The sequence below is a fragment of the Theropithecus gelada genome, chromosome 7a (assembly GCF_003255815.1).
Source record: "Theropithecus gelada isolate Dixy chromosome 7a, Tgel_1.0, whole genome shotgun sequence".
Taxonomy (NCBI): domain Eukaryota; kingdom Metazoa; phylum Chordata; class Mammalia; order Primates; family Cercopithecidae; genus Theropithecus; species Theropithecus gelada.
Genome location: NC_037674.1, coordinates 8,298,104 through 8,321,575, shown reverse-complemented (window position 1 = coordinate 8,321,575; position 23,472 = coordinate 8,298,104). Strand labels below are relative to the sequence as shown.

The 23,472-nt window shown below is 41.6% G+C and overlaps 1 protein-coding gene across 2 annotated transcripts in view; it reads left to right on the top strand.

The window, feature by feature from the left end:
* The window catches only part of FMN1 (formin 1), a 389,651-nt gene that overhangs the window by 82,624 nt on the left and 283,555 nt on the right, over positions 1 to 23,472 (top strand). The window contains exons 1-2 of one of the 2 annotated variants that reach the window (XM_025390158.1): positions 4,907 to 6,696; positions 8,119 to 8,236. In XM_025390158.1, the coding sequence (XP_025245943.1) occupies positions 5,323 to 6,696; positions 8,119 to 8,236 (1,492 nt within the window). In that variant the 5' untranslated portion in view covers positions 4,907 to 5,322. Of the gene's footprint in view, positions 1 to 4,906; positions 6,697 to 8,118; positions 8,237 to 23,472 lie in introns of those variants that run through there. The other variant, XM_025390157.1, reaches the window with a different exon arrangement.

The following is a 23,472-nucleotide window of genomic DNA, read 5'->3' as shown; positions in this document are numbered from 1 at the left end:
AGCCTAAGAGTGAAATGCGATCCTGTTTACTTTACTTTCACCTTACCTTTCTGAAGTCTGATGAGAATGTGGGGGTGAATTATCCAAACTGAATAATCAGGAGAAGTGCTATGAAGAATAAGGGGGCCCTTAGGAAGTTTCTTCCACACAGTGTCCAATTTTTGCAAAATGATATTAAAAAATTTTTATTGCTGATTTCCTAATATTAGGAAAGTCAAGGAGCTGAGCTCTACTGCCTGTAGGAGATAATGTGCCTTTTGTTGCAATTGTTCTTATCTCACTAGGTATCCACTTACTAGACTGATGTTCTGTTTTTTTTTTGAAGATGGAGTCTTGCTCTGTTGCCCAGGCTGGAGTGCAGGGGGATGCATCTCGGCTCTCTGCAATCGCCACCTCATGGGTTCCAGTGATTCTCCTCCCTCAGCCTCCCAAGTAGATGGGATTACAGGTGCCCACCACCATGCCTGTCTAATTTTTATATTTTTAGTAGAGACAAGATTTCGCCGTGTTGGCCAGGCTGGTCTTCAACTCCTGACCTCAGGTAGTCCGCCTGCCTCGGCCTCCCAAAGTGCTGAGATTACAGGTGTGAGCTTCTGTACCCAGCCTAGACTGATATTCTTTTTGCCATGAGGTACAACTGGCTCCAGCTTCAATCTTTGTACAGCTGAGAGGACGGTGAGATGGGAGAAACGTGAAGAATTCACTGCTAGTAAATTCTGCAAAAGTACTATGCTCACATTTTTAAGTAGCTAGGTACTGATTGTTTTTAACGAAGAGTTATAATGGAATATCATGTCGGTCAAATGCTATCTATGTTTCATGTGTCCTTTGACTTAGAGTTGTCCCTCCATCTACTTGGAAGATTGATCACCCATATACCCAAATCCTCTCATACCTAAGTCCCACAGTAGGCTCTGGGAGTCCACTTACAGGAAAAGTTGAAAAGTTAACCCTTCATCTATGCAGGTTTCACATCCCATGAAGACTGCATTTTCCATCTTCTTTTGGTTGAAAACACAGGTGAACCCATATAGTTCAAACCTGTGTTGTCTGAGGTGGATCACTTTTAATCTGGTACAGATTATTTTTTGTAGATTTTCCCTCATGTTACGCAGAAGAAAAGAATGGTCATCCTCAGTATAAGGTTGCTTTTTTGTTTGTGTGTGTGTGTGTTTTTTTGGTGAAAATCATTTTTGCACAGATGTGGCAGTTAGAGAGTTAATGTGCCTTGAGGTTAGGACAAAAGAGAGTCAGTTGAGGTAGTAGCAGGTTTTAAAGAAAGAAAGCCTTTGCTTCCACTGGTTTTGCGTAGTAAGTGCTTATTTCAGCACATCAGTAGATATTGAGATAATGTCCAAGAAGTGATTATTTCCCTTCCTGAAAATGTGAAAGCTTTAAAGAGATTCATTTTTCAAGACCAATTTAAATTGAATTTGTAGGTTGCTTATTTGAATATTATAATCTGAAGCACTCTTATTCCCTGAGTGACCAGCAGTGGTAGCATTTCTTATGGTCATGAGAACCAGTGACTTGAAAGAGTGTTCAAAAGATCTCTTTGAATTACTGTGCTCCTCTTACTCATGTTCATATTTAGATGGTCACTGCTGGCTTTCATTCAGAATTGTTTTAGGTCCAGCTATTACTATTAGACTGAACCTGGGGGAGAAAGTCCTTGGTTACAGTCTATAAACAGAGTCTCCTCTTTCTGAATAGATATCTCCAACTTAACTACACATTTCATGGAGGTGGAAGGCAGGGGTGTCTTCATTCTTATGTCCTCACAGCCTCATTCATTGTTGGTGTTCGTTAATGACATTGGGTGAAGAAATCTTTTTAATAGAAGTCATGCTTCATAAATGAAGGAGAATGGTAGGGGCAAACTGGAAAACCTTGATATGTTTGAGCCCAGGGGATTCTGTGTCTCTTCTGTGGTAGGTGGATAGGCTTGATTTTTCTTTTCTCGCTCTTCCTCTATTTTTTTTTTTAAGAAAACTTGTAAATTTTCCCCCAAGTTATGCAAAAGAAAAGAATGGTCATCCTCAGTATAAGGTTGTTTTATTATTTATTTATTTATTTATTTATTTTTGGTGAATTTCGTCTTCTGTGTCATTTAAGAGGATAAAGTATACCTCACATCCCAGTTAAAGACCACTGATGAACTGGGCTGAAACCTTTGCACCTCAAGACTTAGCTGTGTGTGGTCTTCTATTAGGGAAGAAAGTGGAGCTCTGGGCTTGAGAAGAGTGGTTGGTTGAGAGTGTGGATGCTGGAGCCTGACTGCGTGGATTCAAATTATACTTCCACCGTCCACCGTTCCTGTGGACTGTCAAGCCATTTAATCTTTCTGTGCCTCAGTTTTCTAGCAGGAAAAAGAGAATAATAATAACAATTCACAATATGGTTGTTATCTGTATTAAATGAGTTAATATGTGTGGAGCACCTAAAACTGTGCTTGGCACATGGTCAGCCCTTAAATATTAGATGATGTTATTCTCCACTTACTGGCTGTGTAAGTTTGGCAAGTTACCTTCTCTAGCTATGGTTGCTTACCTTTAAAAATGAGCCTAATAATACCTTACTTACCTAGAGCCAAGGGAATGAAATCAAATAATCTCCTGGGACCAAAGACTTGACCCACTTTCCATGGAATTGTGTTGGCATCTGTGAGTATTGAGGGGATACTGAAACCTTATAATTCTGCTCCATGCCATGGTGCAGAAGGGTCAATAGCCCCTTCCAGCATCTGTTATATTTTGCCCAAATCTATAGAGGGGCCGGGAAGCTTATTCCAGAAATCAAGAATTAGTTATGTCTGAGAAAACTGAGTCTTTTCAGTTCATAAAAACAAAAAGACCAAATACGTGCAATCTCCCACTGCCCCCTGCCATGTTAGAATTGGATGATCTGCATTGCTCGTAAGAAGACTGATCTTAGGCCTGACGCAGTGGCTCACGCCTGTAATCCCAGCACTTTGGGAGGCCCAGGTGGGTGGATCACCTGAGGCTGGGAGTTCGAGACCAGCCTGACCAACATGGAGAAACCCCGTCTCTACTAAAAATACAAAATTAGCCGGGTGTGGTGGCACATGTCTGTAATCCCAGCTACTTGGGAGGCTGAGGCAGAAGAATCACTTGAACCTGGGAGGCAGGGGTTGCGATGAGCAGAGATCGCACCATTGCACTAGAGCCTGGGCAGGAAGAGCGAAACTCTGTCTCAAAAAAAAAAAAGACTGATCTTATGATCTGTTGTGATGATTTCTTCTCTCTACAGTCTTGAAGAAGCAGATGTCTGATTTTAATCAATGGGTATTTCCTCTAGACAAGAAGCTTGTTCTGAGACTTACAAGACACCATAGAATTTTTCTGCAGTGTCCCGATGGCTTTTTGATTAAGTGTGCCTCAGTTAATAATCCCCGAAAACACTATGATCAGGAGCAAACAGAGAAGTACCTGTTTCAAACACAAGATCAAATCAAGATTTAGAAAGTGTTTTACTTTCCCTTGGTGGTTGGTGGGATGCAATGATACGTTTTTATCTGTGTGAGCGTTCCTTTTGACTACGTTGCTAGAAATGTGTTTTTGAATCAGAATTTCTCAGTATTAATACTTAGATTGTTTTTAGTACTGAAGAACATAGCTCAAGTTATCGGTATGTGACATGTAGCCACCCCTTCTTGCAGATAAAGCAAGACTGTCATTTTCCTTATGGCTACCATTTCCATTTTGCAGAAGGAATTACTTGACCGCAGTCGTCTTGGACCTTTGCTCAAAGAGAGATGGCAATTACTGTTAAGCCAGTTTGATTTGCCTCTCCATCCAGAACAGTGTCCTGTCCATCCCAGGCACTGATTGCATGCCTGCTGAGTGGGACTGGATTTGAAAAACGCTGAGCCCTTCAGGTAGACAGGCAGCTGTCCCAAGAGGCAGCTATGCAGCTAGGAAACAGGGCTGCAGTTTTTACCCCCATTCTTTGGTGCCAGCTTCCCAGCATATGAATAGCGTGGTAGAAACTACCCTGGGCTGATGTTTGGAGGTTGTTTTGTCTGTCCTGTTTTTGTTCGGGCAAATTGGGTCTGTGATAGAGATCTGACTGATAGAGACTTTTCACATGTTTTGCCCTTTAGGGGGATGTGGATCCTTGGGGATCTTTGCATTGTTTTGTCTAATAGGGTCGGTTGTGTGTTACACGGTGTCATGCCGGGTTTCATTTAGTTGGCTGGGACACCAAAGGGGAAAGGGGTGTCCTGCTGCTGCCCGGGTTTCTAAGGAAGCCGGGAAGTCACAGCTGCTGAGCAGAAAGAAGCCTGCGGTTGACACAGGGAGTGTAGAGGGTAATCATTCCTGCCGAGCCTGGGCTGTTTACTCTGCCACCGTGTTGCTGGTGGACGCTGGGTGTGGTGGGCGTGCTTGCCTAGTACCTGTTTGTAGAGCACTGAGACAGCCAGGGCAGAGCTAAAACAGCAGTCATCTGAAACCAGTCGTGTGGGTTTTCCCTCACGGGCTTTAGCAGCTAAAATCTGCATTCCAGATGAAACCTGCAGGGAAGCGGAAGAAAGCACTTAAAAAAAAAAAAAAAGCTTAAAGGGCAGTAAATTAACTGCTTTGAGAGTTCTAGGCACTTTTGAGATGATCTATTGCTTTCTTTAATTCGTTTCCTTGATTGCTGCATTGTAAGTGGCTGCTGATCTGGGTGTATGCTAGTTTTTTGGCCTGGATGCCCCAGGCCTCTCTGATCATAATCCAGATGAAAAAGAAGGCCTGTGTCAGAAGTATTTCAGTCATTTTCTGCTGATTCACTTCTGATTCCCTTAGGCTTCTCCGGGCAGTGGCTTAAGTTCCTTCAGAATCAGCCTGCCGGCTCAGCACTTTCAGAAGCCTTCACTTGCTCACCAATGAGGAAGTTGAATGCCACCAGGAGAACTGCCGGCCTGGGGCGGAGCTCCTCGTGAAGTCCTGGGCTGGGATTACAGGGCAGGCTGACTTTCCCTATGACAAAAAGGCTTTTGTCCCCGGGAATAAATACGGAAGTTTCAGAAGAGCAGCGTCCCGGGTCCGTGTGTAGTAAGGTGCGCGGTCTCGGCTGCTTCTGGGCTTAGACTCCACAGACTTTTCCCAGTTGCCCTGGCGTACCATCATCGCACAAACCGGAAGGAGGGCGCAGTGACTTGAAAGAGACCAAGTGTGTTTGCTGTGTGGCTGACAGCCTAACTCCCGGTTCCCATTGCTCTCTGTCCTGTGAATTAAGAGCAGATGGAGTGGATAAACTGAGAGAGCGGGAGAAGGTAACGCAAGTCAGAACTTCCACCAAGGGCATTACTGAGACATGGAGAACGTTGATAATTCCCTGGATGGCAGTGATGTCTCAGAACCCGCAAAACCTGAAGCCGGACTTGAAGTGGCTCAGTCGATCCTGAGTAAGTTCTCTATGAAATCCCTGTTTGGGTTTCCGAGTAAGCTGGAATCTGTGAATCCAGAAGAGGAAGATGCTGTGCTGAAAGCATTCCACAGTTTAGACGCGGATCCCACATCTCAGCAGGATGATCCCAGCAATGGCTTGGATCCACGGGAAGCAGAGTCTCAGGTTTCACCTGACCTCGGAAATGATGAGAAAACTGCAAGGGTGGAGACAGAATCAGAGGGAAGTCAGAGAAAAGAAGCAGGGACATCTCTCCTTGCTCAAGAGCTGCTTCCCCTCTCTACTTGGAAAGGGACAAAGGATGATGTCCTTTGTGTTCGTGGGACCCTTGTGCACACCACCAGTGATTCCGACTCCGATGATGGTGGCCAGGAGCCAGAGGAGGGAAGCAGCACCCATGGCCCAAAGTCTCCTAGTGTTGTTTTATCTGAGCCATCTCAGGAGTCCCAGGAAAACCCAGGAGGTTTCAGGGAAGATACTGTCACTGGGGAGATGAATGGTGCAGAGCTCTGTGCAGAAGATCCTCAGAGGATTCCACCTGAGATAAGCAGCAGACTGGAAGCTGGCAATGGTGGTCTTCAGACAGAGTATCGCCCCAGCCAGGGCCAGGTGGGAGAAGAAGAGTCCCGAGTCCTACCTGCAGTAACAAGCCAGAATTCGAGTGTTGGTGTCACTGAGAGTGCCTCTTCTAAAAAAGAAACCTCTGGAGAGAAGTCATTCCAACTTCCAGCTTTTTTCAGTGGGCTTCGTGTGCTGAAGAAGGGGGCTACCGCTGAGGGGGGAGAGACCATCACTGAAATTAAACCGAAGGATGGGGACTTAGCTTTGCTCAAATTGACCCAGCCTGTGCAGAAGTCCTTAGTGCAGGCAGGGCCACAGACAGTGAAGAGTGAGGAGAAAGCAGCTGAGCCGAAGGCCACTCCCACTCTCCTAGAGCAGCTCTCTCTGCTGCTCAACATTGACATACCCAAAACTGAACCGAAGGGAGCAGACCCTGAGTCACCCAGGAGAGAAGAGATGGGCTGCAACGCGGATCAAGAGAGCGAGAGTGGCCCTGGAGTAGCCCCAACCCAGGGTGGTGAGATCAAGCCAAAGCCACCAGAGACGGCCCTGGAGGCTTTTAAAGCCTTATTCATCCGGCCCCCCAGAAAGGGGACCACAGCCGACACCTCTGAGCTGGAAGCTCTCAAGCGCAAGATGAGACACGAGAAGGAGTCGCTAAGAGCTGTGTTTGAACGTTCCAAGTCAAAGCCAGCGGATGGCCCCTCTGATTCCAAAAGTGTATGTAGAATTGGGTTTTGCATTTTAATATAAAATATGGTGCGGCTGTATTTCTTTCCAGGTTTTCTCCCAAAGTGAATCCTAGTTGCCTGTTAGTGATTCTTTTAGGTGGAAAAGGATTATAGTCAAATTATGTTGTCCTGTAAGGAGTACGGAGTTAGCCGGAAGTGCTTTTCATGCTTCCTGATTTTTATCTGGAATATTACAAGAGGGATATACATAAAGATGTGCAGGTAGGAAAAGGGTAACTGTCACCGTGAGTTTGAATGTTGATGGTAAATGCCCTGATAAAACTAAGTAGCATGAGGAAGTGATGCAAGATGGAAGTATAGCCCAAGTTTACAGGGTTTCCTCACCACTTAATTATACCTCCGCAGAAACTGTATCATTTCTTTGAAAGTCTACCATTTGGCAGAATAGGTGTTCGTGGTGTGATTAGAGTGTTCCACATCGAATGGAAGGCTTCCAGATTGAGCACTGGATTTAGAATGAGACCTGGGTTTTTATTCTACTTCTGCCATTTACTGGCTGGGTAACCTTAATAATCTCCAAGCCTCAATCTCCTCATGTGCAAAATGAGGAAAATAAAATGGGTATATGGTGGTTACGAGAATTAAACAAAGGCAGTGCATGAGAAGCATCTAATTAATGGAAGCTGTTATTACTCAAAGAAAACTAACTCAGGTAATTTCTAAAGATGAGCGAGTACCTGTCCAGTAGATCTTAAACGATCGTAAGAACAATAAATAGAATTTCTTGCTTAATATCAGTTCAGTGTATGATTATTGTTCCTTTTATATATTTAAAGTATTCAGTTAGAATGTTAAAAATGAAAGTCTTTGGCAAAATTTCTCAGATTGCAGTTAAAAAACCGAGCACAATGTAGCATTCTCCTAGTTGTAAAAATCAACCCATATAAAAATGACTGGAATATGAAGGTAATCTCATTCATTCGTTTATAGGAATAAAAGGAAATTTAGCAGTGTGGAATGTTTGAAAAAGTGTGTCTTGGTCTACCACTGATGTTCATGAAGTTAGTCTTTATGTTAAATAATCCTGGAGTCTGGGATACATTTGTAAACATGCCTATAAATGTACTTCGGTGTAGTACCTTTATGTCTGTATCTTCAGGTCAAAGTATATTTGTGCTTTTTGAAATTAATAAAAATCATCTTTTAAGGGTTGTGTGATACATACTTAGCCTCGAGGATTTTTTCGTTGTTTTAAATTTTCACCTCAACTGATCATGTTATACTTCGGGAAAAGGGTCACACTATGGAAAGATATCTCAGTTACAGTGAATGAGAGCAATGTGCAACTGGCCATTAAAATTACCTTCAGAATTAGGGTTAGCATGTCATTTTTCAGGAATTAATTGGCTCTGACTACATTTCACTTCTTATTTGCCTGCTCTTTCCACAGCCTGACCACAGCCCGACTGAGCAGGATGACAGGACTCCTGGCAGACTTCAAGCTGTCTGGCCACCCCCAAAGACAAAAGACACAGAAGAAAAAGTGGGACTGAAGTACACTGAAGCAGGTACTGTGAAAAGAAGCTAGGGACCCAGGAATGAATCTCTTCCTGCAATGGCTTTTAGTTCTAGCTTAGTTGACTCTCAGAATCTGGGGTTTTGTTTCATTATAAAATGTAATGCTGAAGGCTCTCTTTTTGGTTTTGCTGTTAAAGTGAACCTTTGCACGCTTATTGTTAACGAGCCTCTGAAAGCTGAAAGATGAATGCAGTGGAATGAATGAAAGGGGGCATGTGTGTGAAGCAGGAGAACCTTGGGGGACCTGATGGAGAAGGCAGATTGCAAATCCCTCAGGAAGCCGGTGGTTCGTCCTCATACAATTTTGTGAGCTGGCAGTGTTGCTAGAAGAGGCAGAGCATGGTTCTCTAAAGCTGTAATCTGATTTGTTGTTTGTCTTTGAGTAATGCTTTGGAGATAAAGGAACCTTGTGCAGAGTGAATGTACAGATACCATATCAGTTACTCGTTCACTTTTGTGAGACAAAGCTTTATTTAATGCATGGCCAACTTTAAAGCAACCTAACTCTCTGGAAACCTGCTTAGGAACTTTACTTGAATTTATTTAAATGAAATGGGAATCTAGATATGGTTACTATTTAAGTGAAAGTTTCACATGAACTGTAAAATGACACCAAAGCATTAGAGGATGGGTATATGAGATATTAAGAATTGCATATGTGTGTATATATCCCTGAAACCTCTTTGCCTTCTTCCTGATATTTAGAGATTACCTATACATGGCTTATAGTTGTTGTTTTTATTAGGAGTGTGTGTGTATTAAGGTCTGTCTATCTATCCGGTTATAGAAAAACGCTTTTTTCCGTTCCTGTTCATTGATAGATATGAACAGATCAAAGTTGGGTGGTTCGGTAGGTTTTCCCATAATATCAGATTACTCCAGTGATTGAGAACACACTGGCAGTGGAATCTTGAGATCATTTCTAGCTTTCATTTACACAGTTGCTGCTTATGACTCTGCAGGGCATTGGTTACTTCACAGCATTTTCTTTCTGTGGTGTTTGACTTCCAGGATGAAAACTCATATCCTTGATGAAAATATGGATAGTGATTTAAGTCTTCTTGCCCACATTTGATTTTCCAAAAATCATAATTGTATAAAAGTGAATAGCACAAGGGTGGAAAATGATTGTTTCCTCTAAGCAGAGCAATTCAGACACAGCGGTAAAGAAAGCATAAGGATGTTCTAGGTAATTGAAGCACAGAAGTAGCATAGGGCTGAACTTCTGTTTAACCCAAACTTGAATGGAAAATTTCCTAAACAACGTTAGGTCACTTTTTTCCTTTTGCTTTGTTTAGTCCAAATGCACTTGACTTTGTTTTCTCTAGGGTAATTACGTATATGACTGTATGAATGAGGGTCGTACGAATCAGGAATCAGCTGGCACTCAAATGGAGTGATTTGAGGAGAGTTTATTAGAGACCTGTCACAAAGGTACAGACGGGGTTTAGGAAAAGCAGTAAGAGCGCTACTCTGGGACTAGTACCAAGGACAAGCTTTTACCACACCCAGGCCTGAAGGGGCAAGAGTAGGAGTGGCTATGGGAAGCTAGAACTTAAAGAGGGAGGCTGAGTGGTGTGGAGACAACTGCTGGGCAGGACCTGCAGCCCTCAGCCGGGAGGTGCCGCCGGTCCGTAGTGACATGCCAGGCTGGATGCTGAGGGCAGACAGCCTGATCTCTTCTCATCCCACTCTCTGGTCCCCCACCGTCATTCCCATTGGCCAAACCCAAAGAGAAGTCAGCAGACCGGGAGCACTTAAGCCTATCATTTCAGGCCTGTCAGTGGGGCCCAGAAAGGGCGCACACCTGGAGAGGTGGGCAGGAGATCTCCTGCACAGTTACACTGCCACCGTGAGCGCCCGGCAGGCCCTGAGCGCACGCAGGAGATCTCCTGCACAGTTACACTGCCACCGTGAGCGCCCGGCAGGCCCTGGGCGCACGCAGGAGATCTGCACAGTTACACTGCCACCGTGAGCGCCCGGCAGGCCCTGGGCGCACGCAGGAGATCTCCTGCACAGTTACACTGCCACCGTGAGCGCCCGGCAGGCCCTGGGCGGACAGGCTTCTCAAGCCCTCCTGGAGAAGAATCTGCACACACGTGCTGGTGTTGTCATACCGCACGACACGGGATTTCAGTACAAGGGCACAAAGACAAACTTCCGTTTTTATCATCCTGTGGGAGGGTTATATTTTCTAGTATAATCAGTTCATAGAAAATATGACGGCTATTATTTAGAGGCTTGCTCTGTAGATTCCTGCTTCATCTTAATATGAAGGGTTTGTTTACTGATCTCAGAAAATCTCTCATAGGGTTTTAAATGTTCCCCTACATTACAAAATAAAATAAAACTTGAAGATACACAGAAAAGTCGTGAAGCAAAAGAAACTTTCTATGATTCTATTTCAGAGAAACTGTTGTCAATATTTTGAAACATGATAGGCCTATGTGAATTTAATACTGAAAAATAAAAATTTGAATCATTATAGACTACTTTTTTATTTAAACTCTTCAAATGATTTTTACTAATTATAAAAATTTATTTCAGTTATACATGATGTGTTATAAATAATAGTACTGTAAGTCTTTGTGTAGAAGTATTTTATCTTAGGATAAATGCTGACAGGTAGAATTGCTGTACATAAGAGTATACACCTTTCTAAGGTTTCTGATGTATATTACCATGTTGCCATAGTTGTTTTTTGTTACTAAATACCTATCCCTGAGAATTACCATTTTGAAACTGTTATTTTACTTTTTATCACTTGTTTTTAATTTTACTGTATTTTGTGTTGTGTGGAAGTTTTAAATATTTACATAATCAAATCTATCCTTTCATTATATAATTTCTGATTCTTCTTTTAGCTTAAAAGACTTTCTAATCTAAGTTTACCAATGTTTTCATATTTCTTGAAAGATTTCCTTCTTTTTTTCTCTCCTTCTATCACTGCATTTCATATGAAAAATTTAATTTGGTATACAGTCTGAGCTAGAGATCAAAGACAACTTTTTTTCTAAATTGCTAATTAGTTCTGTAGCAGACTTTTATTTCCCCCAAATTTGTTTAGGACTGTTGGGGGCTTTCTGTTGTCTTTGATATGTTTGTATATTATGCCCTATCTTACTGTAGCATTACAATACATCTCAGAATCTGACGGTTCCATTTCTTTTGCATACTTTTAAAAAATGTTTTTGGGTTTCCTCATATGTTCATCCTTCTAGAAAAACAAAATTTTTATTCGAATTGTATTAAATTTATAAATCAGTGTGAGGTAGGAATGAGAATTCTTAGTATCTTCACCAAGAGCGTGTCTTATAAAACTACTCCAAGTTTCTTGACATTCAGTAAATTAAATATATAGTATCTATTTACATATAAATATATATTTATGTATACGTATATATCTTGTATTTTTTTCTAAATATCTTCCCTGGCATATTTTTTCAAAGACAAATACATGGTATGGATTTGCTTCTTGTGATTTGTTTTCTTTAGAAGTCTAATGTGCTCATAAGCCTCTAGTGACTCGAGCATGCTAGCTTTATTGCAGGTGATTTTCTCCCCAGGGCCAGGGCTTGACTGGGTGAAGGACACATTTGGACTGACCTGTGGTACCTTCCCTCAGTTTTACCGGGGTTAGTTCTTCTTCATATTTTTAGACTCCTTTAAAATCTAGCAGTGATAGAAAGCCACAGAAGAAAACATGACACCGAATTTAGCATATATTTTAGACCCTCCACACCACCCCACAGCTATCTGTGGACAGCTCGAGGTTCAGAGGAAGAACCTGTTCCAAACACTCAACCCAAAGCTGGGCTTCCTTTCGCCTCCATCTCCTATTTTGTATTATGAAAGACTGCCTGAAATTTCTCACTATTAAGAAATTTAAAAAATACATTGTCATGATGTACATCTCAAAATGCTCAGGGGAAGTGAGGTTAATGCTTTTGGAATTAAAATGATACCATTTAGGGAACTGTCAGTGACTGAATTGCTCACAGAATGAGAAAGAAACAAGTTTGAAGAAAAACACTCATGCTTTCTGAATTGAATTGTGCATATGTGGTTTCTCTGTCAGTGTGCATCTGGAAAAGCTTTTCTCTCTATCTGCAGCATCTCAGAGCTGGCCGGGGGCTGGGGAATGGCAGATGTACTGCCCTGCTGAGTGTGAGGACCATAGCTTTTGTAGAGAAGAGAATTTAGCACAATACATTGTAGTTATTGAAAGTAAGCTAATTGTCCAGACATGTGGCATCTCCAGGAGATACAACTTTCCTCAGAACCTAGGAGCAATTCAGAAACATCCCTATTTAGAGTGTTTTAGATTAAATAGAGAAATAACCCATCCCTCAATTTAATAAAGATCCACCTGTTTTGTGGTTTGTTTCTCGTTTGAATTTCCTTCATTATAAAATGAGAGCTGTTTGCCACCCTTCCCGGTAAGTCAGATATCCTTGCTTTACCAGTCAAAGAGAGCTGTAAATACCTCATACTACTTTATTGGCCTACTATAATTTGCGTTTTAATTTCTGCATTCATAGCTAACGGGCTGCATTAGTCAGCAGTGGATTTTCCTTTAAAGTTATGTGTCCAGACAAATTATCCTGACTTTCTCTTTTACCGTCTGGGGAATGGGTTTGTTCATTGTACTATCTTTCATAGACCCCTATAGCATGCCATCATCACTTACATGGAGTGATTGGATTGTGATAGCCTAGAAATTGGAAGCTGTACAGACTAAAGACCAGAAATGTCTTGCAGTTCTGGGTTGCAGAAAAAGGTTCACTGGGAAACTAGAGGTGAAGTGTATTGTGCTAAGCTTCCGCTTAGTATACGTACATAGCTGGGAGCTGTAGAGAGGAGACTGACTCTCCCAACATAAATGGGAACTAAAGCTTGACTTTTAGGAGAGGAATGGAAAGTGGGGACTGGAGACTCAAGAATCACATATTGTGTTCAAGGAAATATTAGTAAAGACTTTGGCTCAGGAGAGTGGAAGCAAGAGATTAAAATACAGAGTCTCAGTTTTTAGAATATAAAAAACTGAGAGCTGCAAACAACTTAGGTCATTTAGTTCAACTCATTCATTTTACAGATGACAGTAGTGAGATTACAAATTGCTGAAAGATACACATAACTTATTAATACTCTGTATTGATAAATTATATGTAATAATTATGAGTTGGAATTATAATTTGAAGATAAAAATAGTCTCAAATTGAAGAGTGATGGATTAAACTTTTTTAAAAATCTTTTTGCCAGTATACCAGTATCTAAAGATCCAACAAGGAAATTACATGGGATCAGAAGCATTTTTTGTGGGAACATAAATTAGTATGGCCATTATGGAAAATGGTATGGAAGTTCCTGGAAAAACTAAAAATAGAACTACTAAATTACCCAGTAATCACACTTCTGGGCATATATCCAAAGGAACTGAAACCAGTATGTAAAAGGGATAACTACACTCCCATATTCATTGCAGAACTATTCATAATAGCCAAGACATTAAATCAGTGTAAGTATTCATCAATGGGTAAATGGATAAACTATGATATATATACACAATGGAATACCAATCAGCCTTAAAAGGCCAGGGGGAAATTCTGTCGTTTGTGCCAATGTGGATATGTCAGGAGGACCTTATGCTATGTGAAATAAGCCAGGCACAAGAAAGACAAATGTTGCATGATCTCACTTATATGTGGACTCTAATAAAGTTGAACTCATGGAAGTAGAGAATAAAATGATGGTTATCAGAGGATGGGGATGTGGGACGGAGGGAATGGAGAGTCATTGATCAAAGGACACAACATTTTAGATAAACAGGAGAAACAGATTTTGTGATCTTTTGAGCACCAGTGTGATTATAGTACAAAACAATGTATTCTATATTTCAAAATAACTAAGAATAAATTTCAAATGTCTCACCATAACAAACTAGAGGCAAAAAAGGTGATGCATATGTTAATTAGCTTAATTTAATCGTACCACATTGTATGCCTGTATCGAAACACCACATCATATACCCCGTAAAGGTATACAACTATGATTTGTCAATAAAAAGTTATGCAGGTTATTACAAATTATGGGATCTGAAGTGAGTGGACCTGAACAGTAATGTAGAGCATATGAGGCCATCCTGGCTCACTGGACTCATCTGCAAAAACTCACTTGGTTGTTTCATGCTGTTCTTTTGATTCCTCAAATAGGAATCAAAGAAGGGCGTGAATGGTGTTTTTTATGCTATGAGGCATAAGCAATTTCAAGCAAATAAAAATGCTTCTAGTCCGTGGATTCTTGGAAAGTTCAGGTGAGGTTTATTCAGCTACCATTCATTGAGCCACAGTTTGTGTGGTAAAATGCATGGTGTATATGTAAATGAAAGTTTTGGGAGGTACATGAACAAACTTTTTCATTTTAAGAGTTGTTATTTCAGTGGTTTGACTGGGTTTTAGAGAAAATAAAACCAGGGCATTCAGTCTACTTTGAGACCTCTTTTGGGAAGATTAGAATGAGGTTGATATGCCATATTCTATACCACATTTTTACAAACATCTTTCAATAGTTATTGTCTTTCTCATAATTTCTCTCCAGGTGGCCTCGTTTTTCTTCTCTTCTGCAAATCTCTGTCTATTGTCAGCCACCAAGTGTTCCTTCTCTGGATCATCCACCAAGCGGCCTCTCCACCATCTTGGCTTCAGCCTCCTCCACCACCAGCCCCACCACACCTTTCCACCAGCAGCCCCACCACACCTTTCCCCCACCAGCCCCATCATACCTTTCCCCACCAGTCCCATCATACCTTTCCACCACCAACCCCACCACACCTTTCCACCACCAGCCCCACCACACCTTTCCACCACCAGCCCCATCATACCTTTCCACCACCAGCCCCACCACACCTTTCCACCACCAGCCCCATCATACCTTTCCCCACCAGCCCCACCACACCTTTCCACCACCAGCCCCATCATACCTTTCCCCACCAGCCCCATCACACCTTTCCACCACCAGCCCCATCATACCTTTCCCCACCAGCCCCATCACACCTTTCCCCCACCAGCCCCACCACACCTTTCCCCCACCAGCCCCACCACACCTTTCCCCCAGCAGCTCCATCATACCTTTTCACTTGCAGTTTAGTTCCTTCCGGTCAGTCCACTTTTCATGTGCTTATAGCCATCAACTAGCTCAGCAAATAGAACACCCTCTCCATAGAAACCAGATGGGAAATTGTAAATAACATTTTTTTCTTCTTCTGTAGAAAGAACAGCTTATTTCTGAGAAATAACTAAACCCAAAGTTGCAATAGGTAAACTCTGAAGCACTTTTCCCCCCAAGATAAAGGGAAGCACTTGATGGGGGGTGAGAACGTGAGATGAGAATGTAGAAAACGATTTCAGAGGGAAGGGAAAGTAGGACCGGGGAAGTCCTGAAGACATAATTGTTTGGCATTGCTTTTACTGCAGGGTTCATGGGTTTGAGCATCAACTCAACTTGAGTTTGAAGCTTTGGCTCTGTCATGTGCCAGCTGTGACATGGGGCAGGATAATTTACTTCTTTGGATTTTCATCCTTGTCTCTAAAAATGAGGGTAATGATAGTTTTAAACAATTATTGTAAAGATAAGACAATATCTATGAAGTCCAACTGCAGCACTACTTTTTTTAAAACCAGTTTTTATAGAAAAATAACAAAAATAGAGAAAATTACACAAGAGTGTATGGCTCTAAGTTATAGCAAAGTGAACACTCCCAGGTAACCACAATGTAGATCAATAAATAGTACATCTTTAGCACAACAGAAAGTTCCTTCTTGCCCCCTTCCAGTTGCTACAGTTTCCCTTTCCCTCAAAGAAAACCACTATCCTAACTTCTAACACTATAGGTTAGTTTTATCTGCTTTTCTTAAGATGGAGTCTTGCTCTGTTGTCCAGACTGGAGTACAGTGGTGCCAACTCAGCTCACTGCAACCTCTGCCTCTGGGTTCAAGCAATTCTTCTGCCTCAGCCTCCCGAGTAGCTGAGATTACAGGTGTGCACCACCACGTCTGGCTAATTTATTTGTATTTCTATTAGAGATGGGGTTTCGCCATGTTGGTCAGGCTGGTCTTGAATTCCTGACCTCCAGTGATCCACCTGCCTCAGCCTCCCAAAGTGCTGGGATTACAGGTGTGAGCCACTGTGCCTGGCCTAATTTCATCTGCTTTTGAACTTAATATAAATGGACTCATTTTGTGTCTGACTTCTTTCTGTTAACATTATGCTTGTGAGAATCATATATGTTGCTACGTGTACCTATAGTTCATTTATTTTCATTCCCCTGTAGTATTCCATTGTATGAATGTATCACAGTGTATTTATCCAATTCTAATGCTGGTGGACACTGATGTTGGTCAAAGTTTGTGGCTCTTATAATGCTAAATCAAGTTAAGCCTAAAGCTGCCTCCTTATGTATTTTAAGTTCAATCTAAAGGCTTCTATGTACGTAGTGAACTATAACCCAAATGGAGGTGTAGAAAATGGTAGCCTATTCTTGTGGCAATCACTGAGTTTTGGCTTGCAATCAAAGGGGACCAGGTGTTCAAACTGTGTTAAAATAAGGTAAGCGCTGAGCTGTAACCAATCTGGCTGTTTCTGTACCTCACTTTGGTTTTCTGTATGTCACTTTCCTTTTTCTGACTATAAATCTTCTGCCACATGGCTGCACTGGGGGGTCTCAGTCTGCTCTGGCCCAGGAGGCTGCACTGGGGTCTCTCAGCCTGCTCTGGTCGGGGCTGCACTGGGGTCTCTCAGCCTGCTCTGGCCCAGGCTGCACTGGGGTCTCTCAGCCTGCTCTGGCCCAGGCTGCACTGGGGTCTCTCAGCCTGCTCTGGCCCAGGCTGCACTGGGGTCTCTCAGCCTGCTCTGGCCCAGGAGGCTGCCTGATTCTCCCATTCTCCTTTGCTCAGTTAAACTCTGTTACATTTAATTTCCCTAGGATTTTTCTTTTAATGACAAACATTGCTCTAAACATCCTTGGACATGCCTTTTGGTAAATGCAGGAAGACATTTCTTTTGGGATCTGGTTTCTGTGTCAGCAGATGATGCTAAACACTTTTTCAAAGGGATTTTCATCCGTTTATACGTCCACCAGCAGCATATGACGGTGCTGGTTGCTCCACATTCGTGTCGTTTGGTATGTTTGGTTTTTCTTATTTGAGCTCATTCTGGTTTTAATTGATATTTCGTTGATCACCAGGCAGGCCGAGCACTTTTTCATGGCCATTGCGTATCCTCTTGTGGGGTGCCTGTCTGAGTCACTTGTTCAGTTTTAATGAATTGTCTCTCTTTTTCGTATTGATTTGTAGAGAAGTTATTTTTATATGCTGAATTTGAACCTTTTGCTTAAGTGTGTTGCAAGTATTTTTTGTCTCTCTCAATAGTGGTTTCTGATCAGTGTAAATTCTCAGTTTTACTCTAATGAATCTGGTTTTATTGGTTAGGGCATTTTAAGCCTTCTTAAAGTTATTTTTCTAACCCAATCATGAAAATATATATATTTTAATTATCTTTAAAAATTATTAGTGTTCTTCATTTGTCATTTTAGAGCTACAATATACTGGGTATTGATTTTTTGTTTTTTTGTCTATGAGTTGAAGTACAGTCAAATTTGTTTTTAGATCAAAATTACCCAGAATTGTTTATTGAAAAGCCTACCTTCACCTTCTGGGCTGTATTCTGTTCCACTGTTCTGTAGCTTTGTCTAGCCTTGTACCAGTTTCACACTATCTTAATGACTGTGTGAACACAAAACCTGACAACATGTACCCAAGGTGATCAGGATACAGCTTGCTTTTGTACATTTGAGGGAGACATAATACATTAATCAATAGATGTGAGGTTTTCACTGGTTCAATCTAGAAGGGTAGGACAACTCGAAGGGGTGAGGGGACTTCCAGGTCATAGGTAGATTCAAACATATTTTGATTGGCAATTGGTTGAAAGAGTTATTATGAGAGAGAGGAGTGTCTGGATTAAGATAAGGGATTGTGGAGACCAAGGTTTTATCATGCAGTTGAAGCCTCCAGATAGCAGGCTTCAAAGAGAATAGATTATAGATGTTTATCAGACTTAAGGTCTGTGTTGACATTAATGCTGCAGGGGAATAATGAGGCACGTCCAATCCCCACTTCCTGTCATGGCCTGAACCAGTTATTCAGGTTAAATTTTTTGAATGCCGTGGCTGAGGAGAGAGTCCATTCAGATAGTTGCAGGGGATGGAGGGCTTCAAATTGTATTTCTGGTTTACAACTATAGCTCTGTAATCAGTTATGATACCCTGCTAGAGTGTGTCCTTGTTGCTTGGTTACTCTCAGCTCTTTGTATTTCCATATAAGATACAAGTAGCTAGAACTGTTCTATGAATAATCAAGCAATATAGAGTTTTAAATAACGGAGACATAAAAGCTTTCACCAAAAACTATTGGAAAGAATTTCAGCCTGCATTTTCTGGAAGCTGTGATTGGCTTTATGTCTGCCTCATGGTGGAATCCCTCATTTCTTCAACTCCCTTTTGATGTTTGCAAAGTGTTTAGTTTTCTTTCTCTCTGTCTACTGTACTGTGACCATTTCATGTAGAAGAGGAGGGAAAGGGTAATTGGGTTTGAGAAATAGATTGCTCTTGCTTCTCAGTATGAAGTAGTATGTGTCAGGCCTCTGAGCCCAAGCTAAGCCATCATATCCCCAGTGACCCGCACGTATACATCCAGATGGCCTGAAGCAACTGAAGATCCACAGAAAGTAGCCTTAACTGATGACATTCCACCACTGTGATTTGTTTCTGCCCCACCCTAACTGATCAATGTACTTTGTAATCTCCCCCACCCTTAAGAAGGTTCTTTATAATTCTCCCCACCCTTCAGAATCTACTTTGTGAGATCCACCCCCTGCCCCCAGAACATTGCTCCTAACTCCACCACCTATCCCAAAACCTATAAGAACTAATGATAATCCCACCACCCTTTGCTGACTCCTTTTTGAGACTCAGTCCACCTGCACACAGGTGACATAAACAGCCTTGTTGCTCACTTGGCCTGCTGCACTCAGCCCCTTGTTTGAGTGAGCACATGAGTGAGCGAGTACGGTGTTTGACTAGCAGCCCCAAGCGCCAACATAGGAGCAACTTCCGTGCAGGGTCTGTTGCCAGACCAGGCATGTTACCTCAAGGTAGGAGTGCCTGTGACCCCGAAGCCTCAGAGGGAATGTTAGTGTGCTAATTAGCTTTTTGAGTTCTGCTGTCTGCAGCCCGATGGATGGTGGTACATTAGCAGCCCAGTCAGCAGTGTGGCTGCTCTCCACCAGTGAGGGCAAAGGCTTTCAGAGTACCCACGCTCAGTGGGTCCCAAGCTCTTGTCCAGTGCGCAAGAAGAATGAGGTCACACTGACGATTGAAGGGTGATGAGAGCGGAGGATTTTATTGGTCAATGGAACAGCTTTCAGCAGGAAAGGGACTATGGGGAGTGGGGGTGATCCCACACTCCCACAGTCAGGTGGTTTCTCTCCCTGTGGTTGGGTCTGGGGCATTTTATGGACTCAGAGTGGGTAGTGCATGCTGATTGATTGGTTTGTGAGTATGCAAAAAAGTTTACAGCGAAGACGCTACTCAAAGGTGGGCATGACATTGCAGAAAACCAATTAGAAAAGGGTAGGTATATATAAAATAGGTGAAGAGTAGAGATCAATCAGAGGAAAGCGCACCAAATGGGAAGATAAGTTCTCAGTCTGGTCCAAGTATTTAACTTATAGCTTGGCTTTCAGGCTTTAAACTGTGTTTAGCTTGGAGGTGCAGTTTCACCAGGGACCTGCCCCTATCTGCCTTGGCATTTGGCTGCCTCCTGTCAGTATCATTGTGAAGCTGAGCCTGTAAACCTGTGGAGTCTGATGCTAACTCTAGTGTCAGAATTGAATTGAATTGTAGGACACCCAGTTGACATCACAGAGTTGGTGTTGATACTGGAGAACTGGTTGGTATCAGAAAAACACATCAGACAGGTGAAATAGTTATTTTCCTTTTTGTGTGTTTAAGTCTTTGATTCTATGCATGTGTATTTGCATGGTTGTATCCATGTTGAGCCCAGCATTTTTATCAAGTACGTTTTTATCCTATGAATGTTTTCCGTGTTTTTTTTCCATAGTCTTCATATTAACCATTTTTAGTGGCTACATGCTGACGATAATTTTAATAAAATACTTTAAATCAAGTATTTTCAGACATTGCAGTTGGGAAACTAGAATCTCAAGGCAAGCCACCAGCCTAGTTATATATAGTGTTCATGTATTCTTTGAATTGGAAGGAACCTTGAAGAACATCACGTTTAGCTCTCTCCTTATTGAAGAGAAATGGATGTCCAGAAAGGTTATCACACTTGCTAATTAGTGATAGTGTTAGCAGCAGCCTCAGTTCTTTCCTCCTCAGAAGAAAGAATTTGACCAAGGGACATAAGGCAGAGTGAGAGACCAAGGCGAGTTTTAGAGCAGGAGTGAACATTTATTAAAAAAAACTTTAGATCAGGAACAAAAGGAAGTAAAGTACACTTAGAACAAGGCCAAGTGGGTTACTTGACAGATGAAGTGCAGTGTTTGACCTTTGACTTGGGGTTTTATACGTTGGCATGCTTCCAGGGCCTGCGTCCTTCTCCCCTGATTCCTCCCTTGGAGTGGGCTGTCAGCATGTGCAGTGGCCTGCCAGCACTCAGGAGGGGCTGCATGTACAGTGTGTTTACTGGAGTTGTACATGTGCTCGCTTGAGGCATTTTTCCTTTACCAGTCAAGTGTTTCTAGAGGACGGTCATAAACCAGTGAAACTCTGCCATTTTGCCTCTTCATGCCCATGCTTGAGCCCACTCACCCAACTCCTGAGATCTTATCAGGAAGCTGCTGATCACCAGTTGCAGGTGTTTAATATATCTATTGGGAGACTGCAGTTCTCTAGCACCAGCTGTGACCAGTTATTATTTGAGAGGCACTGTCGCAACCACCTGACTATCACCTGATGGTTGCCTGGCATCCTGGTGGTGGGAGGGGACCCTCTCCTGCCCTGCTCATGTCTGACTACCTACTTACTGTAACAATGGAACCAAGAATGGTCTTCTGACTTCCAGTTTAGTGTTTATTTTTTCTTTCCATTTTTAATGTGGCCCCCATTTCTTTCAGCCCAGCCCTAATTCACCTCAGCCTTTCCTGGATTGTTTTATTCAATTCTGATTAAAGAGGACACATCTGATTCTCAGGAAGGGTAGAAGGATAGAAGGAAGCAGTCTAAAAAATCCAAAGAAACATGCCCTGGAATCATCATACCTAATTCAAAGAATGGAAATACATAGGAAAAAGCAAAAAATCATCCTTCATTCTGTGTCCCCTGTTCCCTCTGCCTTCTTAAAGGGGGGTCTTGTGAACAGTTACTTATATCGCTTCTCACACACTTCTATGCACTCATGCATACATGTACACTGAGTGACACATCACACAAACTATTTCCACACAAATGGGGTTATACTATAAAATAAGTTCTAAGATGAGCTGCTTTTTACCATATACTGAAACCTTTCCAGGTCAGTACGTACAGAGCACTCTCCTTCTTCCTCATTATTTTAATGGCCTCATAGTATTCCATACAGTAGTAATTTGTAGACCTATGCCTGTATTAATGAACCTTTTAATTGCTTAGAATCTTTCACTGCAAATAGTGCTGTCATTAAATTCTTGTATATTCATTTTTATGCATACCTTGATAGGTTTGAAGTGGAATTGTTGTATCCTGGCCCACTACTTGGTAGATACTACACAGTTGGCCTCTCAGAATATTAAACCAAAGAAAGAATGCCCATTACTCATACTTCACCAGCGTTTATTTAATTTATGCCTATGTAATGGGTTAAAAAAATCACACTTTTTAAAATTTGTGTTTTTCTGATATAAGTGGTGTTGGACATGTTTTCATTTCTTATGAGCTTGCTGGTGTTCTTGGCCATTTTGAAAATGAGGTTCTTAGTCATTTTTCTTACTGATTTGAAGAAGCTTTCTATGTATTAAATAAAATCCTTTTATCATTGTACATGTTGGTATCTTAGGCTCTAACTTGCCATGACTTTTTTTTTCATGGTGTCTTTTATTATACAGAAGCCTTATGTAGTGAAATCTGGTCTTAAGGAAGCATTTTCCAACTTAAAGTTTAACAATATGTATACAAATGCTCCTTGACTTACAATAGGGTTATGTCCTGATAAACATATCATAAGTTGAGAATATTGTCAGTCAAAATACATGTTATATGCCTAACCTACCGAGCATCACCTTAGCCAAGCCTACCTTAAATTTGCTCAGAACACACTTTAGCCAACAGTTGGGCAGAATCATTGAACACAAAGCCTATTTTGTAATAAAGTGTTGAATACCTAATATAATTTATTGAATACTGTACCAAAAGTGAAAAATAAAATGGTTGTATTGGTTGTGTTAAAAGAAAAACTTCAGCTGAGTTAAATTTAAAAGAGTTTAATGAACAGTAAACAATTTGTGAATTGAGCAGCCCCTAGAATCACAGCAGAATCAGGGAGACTCCAGTGCAGCCATGTGGTGGAACAAGAATTACAGACAGCAAAAGGAAAATGATGTACAGAAAACATAAGTGAAGTACAGAAACAATGGGATTGATTATAGCTTAGCGTTTGCCTTATTTGGACAGTTGGCTACATTTTATTGGCCAAAACTCAGTAATTGGCACAGGTGTTGGCTAAGGTCAGTTTACCCCTCCACTTGTTGTAGTTCACAATGTATAGAAAAATCTTTAGGCTGAACTTAAATATGTAGGGAGGCAACTGTAGACTAAACTTGATTTAACAATTCCCCTCTTTTGGTCATTTTCTCAATTTTGAGAGATTGACCAAAACTTTAGTCATTGCTGTCACTGTCACCATTGTAAATGTAGTTATTTGGTCTTGAAAACCACTGGAAACAGAACTGTGAGTTTTGCAAAGGTAGGAACAAGGACTTGAGTAGAGGGTATCCCCTTATGTTGGAACATCTTGTTTTTAGGAGAAAAACAAAACCTGGTCTGTTCTGGTCCAGGATCTATGTGTTTGCTTAAAGTCCCAGTTTGATAATGTCACATTTACCACAAGCGACTTCATTTTTGTTTGATTTTGTTTGTTGGAGCCTAATGCATGAGCTCAGTCCAAAACAAGGG